The sequence below is a fragment of the Bufo gargarizans genome, unplaced genomic scaffold, assembly GCF_014858855.1.
Source record: "Bufo gargarizans isolate SCDJY-AF-19 unplaced genomic scaffold, ASM1485885v1 original_scaffold_1028_pilon, whole genome shotgun sequence".
NCBI lineage: Eukaryota > Metazoa > Chordata > Amphibia > Anura > Bufonidae > Bufo > Bufo gargarizans.
In genome coordinates, this window is record NW_025334206.1 from 24720 (window position 1) to 37094 (window position 12375).

At 43.7% G+C, this 12375-nt stretch overlaps 1 protein-coding gene across 1 annotated transcript in view; it reads right to left on the reverse strand.

Annotated features, from left to right (window-relative positions):
• Positions 1 to 260: 260 nt before the first annotated feature.
• The window catches only part of LOC122922899, a 37629-nt gene continuing 25514 nt past the window's right edge, over positions 261 to 12375 (reverse strand). Inside the window, exons 6-7 of the mRNA XM_044273661.1 lie at positions 1182 to 1538; positions 261 to 726 (exon numbers count right to left, since the gene is read on the reverse strand). Of these exons, the coding sequence (XP_044129596.1) occupies positions 467 to 726; positions 1182 to 1538 (617 nt within the window). The 3' untranslated portion in view covers positions 261 to 466. The remainder of the gene's footprint in view (positions 727 to 1181; positions 1539 to 12375) is intronic.

The following is a 12375-nucleotide window of genomic DNA, read 5'->3' on the forward strand; positions in this document are numbered from 1 at the left end:
AGTGTATGCGGTATATAGATAATATACTATGATGTCACAGTGTATGCGGTATATAGATAATATACTATGATGTCACAGTGTATGCGGTATATAGATAATATACTATGATGTCACAGTGTAGGCGGTATATAGATAATATACTATGATGTCACAGTGTAGGCGGTATATAGATAATATACTATGATGTCACAGTGTAGGCGGTATATAGATAATATACTATGATGTCACAGTGTAGGCGGTATATAGATAATATACTATGATGTCACAGTGTAGGCGGTATATAGATAATATACTATGATGTCACAGTGTAGGCGGTATATAGATAATATACTATGATGTCACAGTGTAGGCGGTATATAGATAATATACTATGATGTCACAGTGTATGCGGTATATAGATAATATACCATGATGTCACAGTGTATGCGGTATATAGACCATACACCATGATATACAGCCAATCATGTCAGGAGGCAGATGCCATTTCACAGCTCTGAAGTGATGCTGTTGGATGGTTTAGAGACACAGGCTGATCTGGGGACAGTGAACAGGTCCCAGTGCTCGATGGTCCATGACTGGAGCTTTCAGCGGAGACCCTGGTATCTCGAGACAGGACACAGCTTAATGTCAATCGGAATATGCAAGCAACAAGTCCCATCAGGACAATCAGGAGCAATCCGGCCGCCTTCAGCAGGACACAGATGCCAAGCATCTTCTGAGGGACCACTAAGAAAGGAAGATCAAGAGAAAGTATAACTGCAGTGTTCCCACAAGCTGTAATGGTCATACTGGAGGTGTACTAGTCACAGTGGAGGTTTACTGGTCATACCAGAGATATAAAAGTCATAGCGGAGGTGTACTGGTCAATCCAAAGGTGTGCTGGTCATACTGGACGTGTAATAGCAGAGATATACTGGTCATACTGGAGGTAGGATGGTCATAGTGGATATGTACTGGTCATACCAATCACCTGATGTCCATTTGCTGAAGCCTATGAACCACTGTAATCTTTGAAGGAACCAGGCAGCAAGTCTTCAATTCTCCTGCTGCACCCCACATTACAGGGCCTTACCATGTAACGTACAGATGTGCTGGGTCCTCCAAAGAGACTAATGAACGGGGAACGGTGTATGAAAGTGTCTGAGCAGACCAGCAAAGGTGACTGGTGGAGAGGCACTCACCTGTCACATTCAGCAGAGTTCCATTTCCAACTCCGGTTATTTCCTTTCCATGTTGAAAAATAACTTGACAGAAATATATCCCAGAATGTGAGGGATCCACGTTGTGTATGGTGACATGGGCATCTCTGTTACTGATGAATTCAGCTGCATCCGCTCTGGAGATCCGACCGGTGAAGTCCTTATTACTGTCAGACACCTCCGGCCCAGTCTTCACCAGGTGTCTGTACCACTTGTAGGACCCGATAGTTGCCTCCTCTACTCCAGAGACATTGTAGGTACACGGTAAGGTGACATCGTTCCCCGGGGTGGCATGGACCTCAGGGATCTGGTACACCTGGATCTCCATGGAAAGGAATCCTGAAATATAGAACATATAACAAGCCAATAACACAGGAACTTGTTTGTCATCAACAATTGAGACCTGACCCTGATCTTACCCTAGCCACATGACTCTAACCTCATGATGTTAACCTTACCCTCGACCCATGACCCAATCTTATCCTCTCCCTAACCTCATGATCCTATTCTTAACCTCACCCTTACCTCATGGTCCTAACCTTTATCTCACTGTTACCTCATGATGCTAACCATAACCTCATGATCCTCACCCTTACCTCATGGTCCTAACTAGAGATGAGCGAATTTCTCAGAAATTCAATTCGGACGGTTCGCCGAATTTCCCCAAAAGATTAAATTCAATCCAAATTTATTTGTGACAAAATTGTTAAAAAACACTATTTCCTGGCTGCTGAGAGCCTGCATAGTAGTGTACAACATGGTGCCTTGCAGTAACACCCATAGGGAGTCTGCTGTGGTAGTAAAACAATACTGCGAGTCCGTATGACATGCAGATGACAGGCGTCTCTCTTAGAATCACTGCACACTTCACACATTTGGTCAGTTACGGGGTCAAAACTGACCAAATAACTCAAATGTGAACTCAGCCTCACAGGTCTATGTATAAAAAACTGTGCAGCGGCCCAAGATCCGACTATAGCGTGACATAGCGCACTCCTTTTACATCGCCACCTGATTCCACATAGATTTCTACAGAACCTGGTCTGTTCCACAGGAGCCCCCTGTCAGAGTGGAGAGGGTGTCAGCAGTAAGTTTGTGTTGACGTCACTGATTATTTGCCTTTCTTCTTATCCGTCATAAGAACAACCCCCCAAAAACTGATCTTGTCTTTTGAGAATCCACCTTCACATTGTCTGCATTTGGTCAGTAATCCATCAATCTCGCTAAGGCCAAAAAAAATAGGAGTGGATCCAAAACAGAGATGACACGTGAATGGAATATTTGCATTTCTTCTGTGTTTTGTACCCACTCCTGCTTTTGGCTTCCAAATCATGATCCAATCCTGATACAAAATAGGGACCATGTGATACAGGCCTTACAGCTGCTCCGAAGACAGGATTTGTTGTGTTTTTTATTTTTCTATCCTTCTGACAGATCAGAACAAGGGTAAAAGGTGGCGACAACATGCAAAGTCTACACAGTGGCCCAGTCACAGAGATGTGAGGTGGCAACAGCATGAGGAGTCAACATAGTGGCCCAGTCACAGAGATGTGAGGTGGCAACAGCATGAGGAGTCAACACTCTATAGAAAGCAATAAATGACAAAAAGAAAGCATTTAAATCACTAAAACAGGAGGGCAGCGAGGAAGCACTGAAAAACTATAAGGAAAAAAAATAGAATATGTAACAAACAAAAGCGGCCAAACTAGAGACCGAGAGTTTAATTGCCAAAGAGAGCAAAACTAACCCTTAAATGTTCTTCAATTATATAAATGGTAAAAAGTATAAATCTGAAGGCGTCGGCCTCTACAGAGTAATGAGGGGGGAGTCGCAGAGAAAGATGAGGAGAAAGCAAAGCTGTTAAATATTTTTTTCTCCACTGTATTCACTGAGGAAAATAAACTGTCAGATGAAATGCAGAATGTAAAAGTTACTTCCCTATTAAAAGTGCCCTGTCTGACCTAGGAAGAAAAGAAGTACAGCGGCGTCTTAAAAATATTAAAATAGACAAATCGCCAGGACCAGATGGCATACACCCCCGTATCCTAAGAGAATTAAGTAATGTCATAGTCAGACCCTTATTTCTGATATTTAAAGACTCTATTTTGACAGGGAGTGTTCCACAGGATTGGCGCATAGCAAATGTGGAGCAAATATTCGGTAAGTTTAACATCTGTCGTGGGTAAACTGAAGGCTTTCTAAGAGATGCTATCATGAGGGATCGGTCATGTCAAACTAATTTAATCAGTTTCTATGAGGTAAGTTCTAGACTTGACCGCGGCGAATCAATGGATGTCGTATATCTGGACTTCTCCAAAGCATCTGACACTGTACCACATAAAAGGTTAGTATATAAAATGAGAATTCTTGAACTGGAGGAAAATGTCTGTATGTGGGTAAGTAACTATCACTAGTGGAGTACCTCAGAGGTCAGTATTGGGACCTATTTTCTTCAATATATTTATTAATGATCTTGTAGAAGGCTTGCATAGTAAAATATACATTTTTGCAGAAGACATTAAACTGAGTAAAGTAATTAACACGGAAGAGGAAAGTATACTGTATATATACTACAGAGGACAGTATACTGTATACAGTACAGACCAAAAGTTTGGACTCACCTTCTCATTCAAAGAGTTTTCTTTATTTTCATGACTATGACAATTGTAGATTCGCACTGAAGGCATCAAAACTATGAATTAACACATGTGGAATTATATACATAACAAAAAAGTGTGAAACAACTGAAAATATGTCATATTCTAGGTTCTTCAAAGTAGCCACCTTTTGCTTTGATTACTGCTTTGCACACTCTTGGCATTCTCTTGATGAGCTTCAAGAGGTAGTGACCTGAAATGGTCTTCCGTCTTGAAGGAGTTCCCAGAGATGCTTAGCACTTGTTGGCCCTTTTGCCTTCACTCTGCGGTTCAGCTCACCCCAAACCATCTCGATTGGGTTCAGGTCCGGTGACTGTGGAGGCCAGGTCATCTGGCGCAGCACCCCATCACTCTCCTTCATGGTCAAATAGCCCTTACACAGCCTGGAGGTGTGTTTGGGGTCATTGTCCAACTAAACGCAAACCGGATGGAATAGCATGCCGCTGCAAGATGCTGTGGTAGCCATGCTGGTTCAGTATGCCTTCAATTTTGAATAAATCCCCAACAGTGTCACCAGCAAAGCACCCCCACACCATCACACCTCCTCCTCCATGCTTCACGGTGGGAACCAGGCATGTAGAGTCCATCCGTTCACCTTTTCTGCGTCGCACAAAGACACGGTGGTTGGAACCAAAGATCTCAGATTTGGACTCATCCGACCAAAGCACAGATTTCCACTGGTCTAATGTCCATTCCTTGTGTTCTTTAGCCCAAACAAGTCTCTTCTGCTTGTTGCCTGTCCTTAGCAGTGGTTTCCTAGCAGATCTTCTACCATGAAGGCCTGATTCCCACAGTCTCCTCTTAACAGTTGTTCTAGAGATGTGTCTGCTGCTAGAACTCTGGGTGGCATTGACCTGGTCTCTAATCTGAGCTGCTGTTAACCTGCGATTTCTGAGGCTGGTGACTCGGATGAACTTCTCCTCCGCAGCAGAGGTGACTCTTGGTCTTCCTTTCCTGGGGCGGTCCGCATGTGAGACAGTTTATTTGTAGCGCTTGATGGTTTTTGTGACCGCACTTGGGGACACTTTCAAAGTGTTCCCAATTTTTCGGACTGACTGACCTTCATTTCTTAAAGTAATGATGGCCACTCGTTTTTCTTTTCTTAGCTGCTTTTTTTCTTGCCATAATACAAATTCTAACAGTCTATTCAGTAGGACTATCAGCTGTGTATCCACCTGACTTCTCCACAACGCAACTGATGGTCCCAACCCCATTTATAAGGCAAGAAATCCCACTTATTACACCTGACAGGGCACACCTGTGAAGTGAAGACCATTTCAGGTGACTACCTCCTGAAGCTCATCAAGAGAATGCCAAGAGTGTGCAAAGCAGTAATCAAAGCAAAAGGTGGCTACTTTGAAGAACCTAGAATATGACATATTTTCAGGTGTTTCACACTTTTTTGTTATGTATATAATTCCACATGTGATAATTCATAGTTTCGATGCCTTCAGTGTGAATCTACAATTGTCATAGTCATGAAAATAAAGAAAACTCTTTGAATGAGAAGGTGTGTCCAAACTTTTGGTCTGTACTGTACTTAAACAAAAAAGCAGTATAACATAAAAGGATAAAAAGCAGAAATGTTTTCAATGAATTGCTTGGTCAGAGTACCTTTGGGTTTCCGGGGACAGCAGGACGTGGAACATAACCTAATGTAGATCGGATCCCCAAATTGTGTCCCAGAAATGTTCCCAATCGTTCATCTGCATCCCCATTCGGCAGTGGGGGGCGCTGTGGAGTCTCCCTCTATTCTGCCACAGCCTTCTGGGAAGGGCCTCATTACCTGTGGGTGCTCCGCCGCTCTTAGCTGGCAGACATGAGAAATTAGTAAACATGGCTTCCCATCCATGCTAATGGATATTTAGGCCCTGATATTCAGTAAGGTGTTAATTTGCTGTTGGGGGAGGAGCCTTTGTGGGAGTGGGTGTATATATAGTAACATAGTATTAGCTTGCTAATTATAGCTTCCTGCTTTTCCAAGGCTGCTATACCAAGTGCTGATTTACAAGTGCATTGGAGATATTCAGGAGATACTCAGGAGGTAATCTGGAGGTGGATACAATCTAAACAAGTAAGATTTGTTTATAATCTTTCCCCTCTTTACAATGGGAGACCTGGTTCTGTGCAGGAATGGTTGTGCTTTTATTTCAGGTTCCACTCTTCGGAGGTTTGGATACTGTCTGATCTGTAGACAGCTCTCCATAATGCAGCAGGAAATTACCTTTTTGAAATCTGAGGTTTTGTAAATTAACTGTTAAACTCAGGCTGGGAACGTTGCAATGCCACTGCCACAGAGGCCCCCTAGAAATGGAAGATGGGTTACTGCAGGTTCTGGTAGACTGAGAGTTGTGGATAGAAGACATGTCCCACAGTCTGTGGCTCTCCATAATTCATTTGCAGCACTTTCAGAGCGCAAGAGCAACATGGAGGATGGCTCAAGCACAGTGGGTGAGAAACAATCATCTCCCATGCCTAAAGTATATAAGACTGCAGCCAAAGACAAAAAGGAGAAGGTGAGAACTGATAGTAAGCAGCTGTTGGTGGGCGATTCCATCATAAGAGGTGAGAAGTTTGAGGAAAAAAGTTTTAGATGTCTCCCTGGTGCTACCGGTAGCAGGGATAGACGACGGATCCTTAATATTGTTAGGCAAGCAAAGCAGGAAAGGGAGGTGGATGTTATTGTCCATCTTGGGACAAATGATCTGGCTTGCAATGAGGTTTCAAAGGTGAAGGAAGCTTTTCACACACTTGGAAAGGATATACGGGAGGTTGCATCAACTGTTTCATTCTCTGCAGTTTTGCCTGTGCAGAACCTTCAGCATGACAGGAAGATGCGCATTAAGGAATTCAATGTATGGCTTGGTGAATGGTGTCTGAACCAAGGGTTTGGCTTTGTGTCTCATGTTAGCTCTTGTTGGAATGGAAAAGAACTGTACAAGAAAGATGGTTTGCATCTTTCTCTCAAGGGAACGAATGTCCTCGGTGAACAGTTCCAAGTATTTGCTAAGGAGCATTTAAACTAGGAAAGGGGGGCAAAAGAGTGATAATCCAGCAGTCCAACTGCCCCCCGGAACAATGCCAGAAGATGCCAGTAGCACATAGGTTAGGAAATGACAAGCTCAGAGTCTTGTCTACCAATGATTGCAGTTTAGGGAATAAGATCAATGAACTTGAGGCTATAATGGCATCTAAGAATATAGATTTAGTGGCTGTTACTGAGATGTGGTTCAATGGGAGTAATGACTGGGATATAACAATACCAGGGTTCTCTCTATATAGGAAAGACAGAGAAGGCAAGAAGGGGGAGGGGTGGCCTTGTATGTGAAAGCCAGCATAAAATCTAATTTGATACAAGTTAGCGAGACCAATTTAGAGTCAGTTTGGGTTACCTTGCAGCTTGATAATCCTAAGGTAACTCGTGAAGGTGTGATATATAGACCACCTAGCCAAGTCAAAGAATTAGATGATCTACTAGTTGAGGAAATAGAAGAAATACAGCGGCTCACCCCCTCTCTATATGGAAACGGTGCTCACCCCCAAGTCCCACCATCAGGACCGGTAAGGACAATAAGTAAAAAACAAGTGTGAGGGGGCACACTCAAAAGGGAAACACAAGCGGTGATAGTGATAATACACTTTAATATACTAAAATATTAAGAACATACCCCTAAAACATCTAAATAAAATACATATAGCACGTATACAGATAGAAATAGGTGTAAACCTGTATAAACGACAATAACCAAAACTCTTCAGAGTTTTATAGTACTCTTCTGTTGGATCTCCTCTTAATTTTTGATAGGTGTTCTCTGATCCTAATTGTCTATGACACTCTTTCAAATAATCCGCCGTATTCTGTATCACTACCGCCCCACCCTTATCGGCTGGCCTGATTATGATATCATTTATCTCTTGTAGTGATTTGATTGCCTGAATCTCCTCTTTATTCAGATTTTCATTCATCCTGCGGCTTTTAATTCCCCTCAAGTCTCGTTCTACATTGTTTCTGAATGTGGCCATTTCACTACTGATCTCCTGCCTAGGACATTTCTTTGATCTGGCTTTCAAATCAGTGTGTGGATATTTACTTGCGTTCCCTTCTATGTCCATCTCTCTATTGATAGGATTTTTCAGAAAATACTTTTTAAGACATAACCGTCTGATAAATTTTTCCACCCCAATATACGTGGCAAACTTATCCAGAGGGTTTGACGGGGCAAATTTTAAACCTTTGTTTAATAGCTGTACCTGGGTGTCTGTAAGTACAGTGTCACTTATGTTAATTACGTTGGTCGTCGATTGTGTGGATTTTTGTGATCCCTTCTTATGTGCATGTCGTCCTCTCCTGATTGTCCGTTGTGTTCTTGCCGTTTCGACCTGGTCAATATCGGCGTGTGATAGTGTCCCGTGTTCTGGTGATACCTGTGCTCCTGTCTTTGTGACTGATAGTTCCCTCTGTCCCGTGCATACTCCATCGGACGATCCCTCAAATTGTAATCGTGTACATATCGCTGTCTGTGATGGTGTTTCCTTACGTTTTGTCGTGGTGGCGTGGGAGTGCGTGTGGTCCTCGTTCGTGCTTTGTGGTGCGGTGGAGTGTAGTCTAAAAAACGAGGTGTAAGAAGTGCTTCAAATCTGTTAGAAATTTTAACATTATCATATTCTGTGCTCATACCCTGTGTATTGGTGTCCTCGACCTCCCTCTGCAAATTAGCCTCTGTGACTTCTTTCCTCTCCAAGTAATGGAGCTTCCTAGACTTCTTCCCTATTATTTCCCTTTCCAAGGAGTCCAGATTTTTGTAAATCCTCTCATGCCATTTGCGTACTACCTCGGTGTCTGGGAATGCCTCCATCTCTGGTTTGAGGGTATCTATCTGCCCCGTCATTTCCTCTGACATCTGTATCCTTCTTTTGATAATCATTTGGACAAGGGTTCCTGATGGTGTTTTCAGGAAAGCATCCCATTCTTTTTTGAATTTGTCATCCACTAGATCCATAGCAGGCATCTTAGTGAGTGTCAAAGCCTTGGGGATGAGCCCCTTGTCCAAATATTGTGTAAGTGACCTTATCTCCCATTTGTTTCGCAACTGACGTTGAAAGGTCTTCTCCAGCACCTTAAAAACATCATCCATTGATCTTTCGATCCCCGCCAATGCTTCACCCTCCACATTGAAGGTGAATGCTTCTATTTTCTTATATTTGTTATCTAAGTGTTCTCAAATGTCCATATTAGGGAGAGGGGAGCTGAACTGTGTAGGGTGCTGTAAGTGTTAAATAGAAGAAATACAGCGGCTCACCCCCTCTCTGTATGGAAAAGGTGCTCACCCCCAGGTCCCACCCTCAGGACCGGTAAGGACAATAAGTAAAAAACACGTGTGAGGGGCACACTCAAAAGGGAAACACAAGCGGTGATAGTGATAATACACTTTAATATACTAAAACATTAAGAACATACCCCTAAAACATCAAACTAAAATACATATAGCACGTATACAGATAGAAATAGGTGTAAACCTGTATAACCGACACTCAGTCTCTGCGGCAAACACCAAACAATCGCAGTGAAACCGCGTAGCGGCAAAAGTCCCAATCAGGGAAGTAATATCGCAATGGGATTCTATCACAAGTCCTGTGACACTCTGTCCAGATTGACCAGCAGTGGTGTGATACTATGATGATATAATCCAATAGCCCACTTCACTGTCCAGTGCAATGATATGGTATAATATAAGGCCCCGTTCACAATCGTGGGCTAAATCTCACTTTCTTCCACAAAAAATAGCAATGCTCATAATCGAGCCCGGTCTTACCCGTCTTCACTGCTTCTTCCACAGCGTAGATCCAGGTGGCCGCACACCAGCGGCGTCCCACGTGGTGTGCTCGGCCTGTACGTGGCGTCCCACGTGACCTGGTTGCCTAGGGGACCGGATGCACACTCGTATGACGTAGATATTGAGCGACTGCTCTCCAATCGGTCAGAGCTATTTTATTAACTTCGCTCCTTTGGTTGCCGGCTTTCTTTTTCTTTAGATGAATCCACGCTCACTCTAAAACCGCCAGACGCATTTCGGGGTCTTGCGCCCCTTCCTCAGTGGACAACTGAGTGAGCGGATCCTCACTCCTTATAAATGGGATACCTCCGCCCACATTCCTCCATATTCCTTGTGAATTTGTACTATATGGAGTGGATTTAACCCCTGTGGAGTGGGTTCCCATTCCTAATATGTTTATCATGCATTAATTCATTATAAAAAGTTAAAACAATAAATACACCCCTTCACAATACATACCCTACCATCTGAGAGTACATTATAAATACATTAAAAGTGGATAATGGAGAAGACTGCAAGGTCCTACATTATATCTAAATAACCGCACAAAAAACGCATTAAAAACGCATATATGTACATTGCGTTTTCTATTGCGATTTTCATGTTAAAGAGGAGATATTCATCCAGGGATGCTATAATATTCATCCGAAAACAAATGAGTGAGATTAATTGACTAACCCTCTTAGCCACATTAGTCAATTAATCTCACTCATTTGTTTTCGGATGGTAAGGTGCGTCTTTTTGCTGACGACACAAAGATGTGTAACAGGGTTGATGTTCCTGGAGGGAAACGCCAAATGGAAAAGGATTTAGGAAAACTAGAGGAATGGTCAAAAATCTGGCAACTAAAATGTAATGTGGATAAGTGCGAGATAATGCACCTGGGGCGTAAAAACCCAAGAGCAGAATATACAATCAGTGATACAGTCCTGACCTCAGTGTCTGAGGAAAGGGGTTTAGGGGTCATTATTTCAGAAGACTTAAAGGTAGGCAGACCATGTCATAGAGCAGCAGGAGATGCTAGCAGAATGCTGGGTGTATAGGGAGAGGCATTACCAGTAGACAGAGGGAGGCGCTCATGCCGCTCTACAGAGCACTAGTGAGACCTCATCTGGAGTATTGTGCGCAGTACTGGAGACCATATCTCCAGAAGGATAGGTAGACAGACCATGTCATAGAGCAGCAGGAGATGCCAGCAGAATGCTGGGGTGTATAGGGAGAGGCATTACCAGTAGACAGAGGGGGGCGCTCATGCCGCTCTACAGAGCACTAGTGAGACCTCATCTGGAGTATTGTGCGCAGTACTGGAGACCATATCTCCAGAAGGATAGGTAGGCAGACCATGTCATAGAGCAGCAGGAGATGCTAGCAGAATGCTGGGGTGTATAGGGAGAGGCATTACCAGTAGACAGAGGGAGGCGCTGATGCCGCTCTACAGAGCACTGGTTAGACCTCATCTGGAGTATTGTGCTCAGTACTGGAGACCATATCTCCAGAAGGATAGGTAGGCAGACAATGTCATAGAGCAGCAGGAGATGCCAGCAGAGTGCTGGGGTGCATAGGGAGAGGCATTACCAGTAGACAGAGGGGGGCGCTCATGCTGCTCTACAGAGCACTAGTGAGACCTCATCTGGAGTATTGTGCGCAGTACTGGAGACCATATCTCCAGAAGGATAGGTAGGCAGACCATGTCATAGAGCAGCAGGAGATGCTAGCAGAATGCTGGGTGTATAGGGAGAGGCATTACCAGTAGACAGAGGGGGGCGCTCATGCCGCTCTACAGAGCACTAGTGAGACCTCATCTGGAGTATTGTGCGCAGTACTGGAGACCATATCTCCAGAAGGATAGGTAGGCAGACCATGTCATAGAGCAGCAGGAGATGCTAGCAGAATGCTGGGTGTATAGGGAGAGGCATTACCAGTAGACAGAGGGGGGCGCTCATGCCGCTCTACAGAGCACTAGTGAGACCTCATCTGGAGTATTGTGCTCAGTACTGGAGACCATATCTCCAGAAGGATACTGATACTCTGCAGAGAGTTCAGAGAAGAGCTACTAAACTGGTCCATGGATTGCAGGATAAAACTCACCAGGAAAGATGAAAGGACCTTAACATGTAGAGCTTGGAAGAAAGACGAGACAGAGGGGAGATGAGAGAAACTGCTGAATACATAAAGGGAAGCAACAAGGGAAAAGAGGAGAGAAGATTTACAGGAAGGAAAACTGCTACAAGAGGACATAGTGTTACATTAGAGGAGCAAAGGGTTAACAGTAATATAAGGAAGTATTACTTTACTGAGAGAGTAGTGGATGCAGGGAATAGCCTTCCTGCAGAAGTGGTAGCTGCAAATACAGTGGAGGAGGTTAAGCATGCATGGGATAGGCATAAGGCCATCCTCCATATAAGATAGGGCCGGGGCTATCCATAGTATTCAGTATATGGGGCAGACTAGATGGGTCACATGGGTCTAATCTGCCGACACATTCTAGGTTCTATGTTTCTATGACATGTTTTAATAATGTATATATTATCAGGTTGATTGTTCTGATACCACACATGACCGGTGGGGTTGTCCCAGAAGGTGAGATACCAGTTATGTGGGGATGCCGGCTGTCAGCGATGGATGGTTAGACCCCCTACAATGCCCACATCACACGGAATGCATTGATTATAATTCTTAATCCGC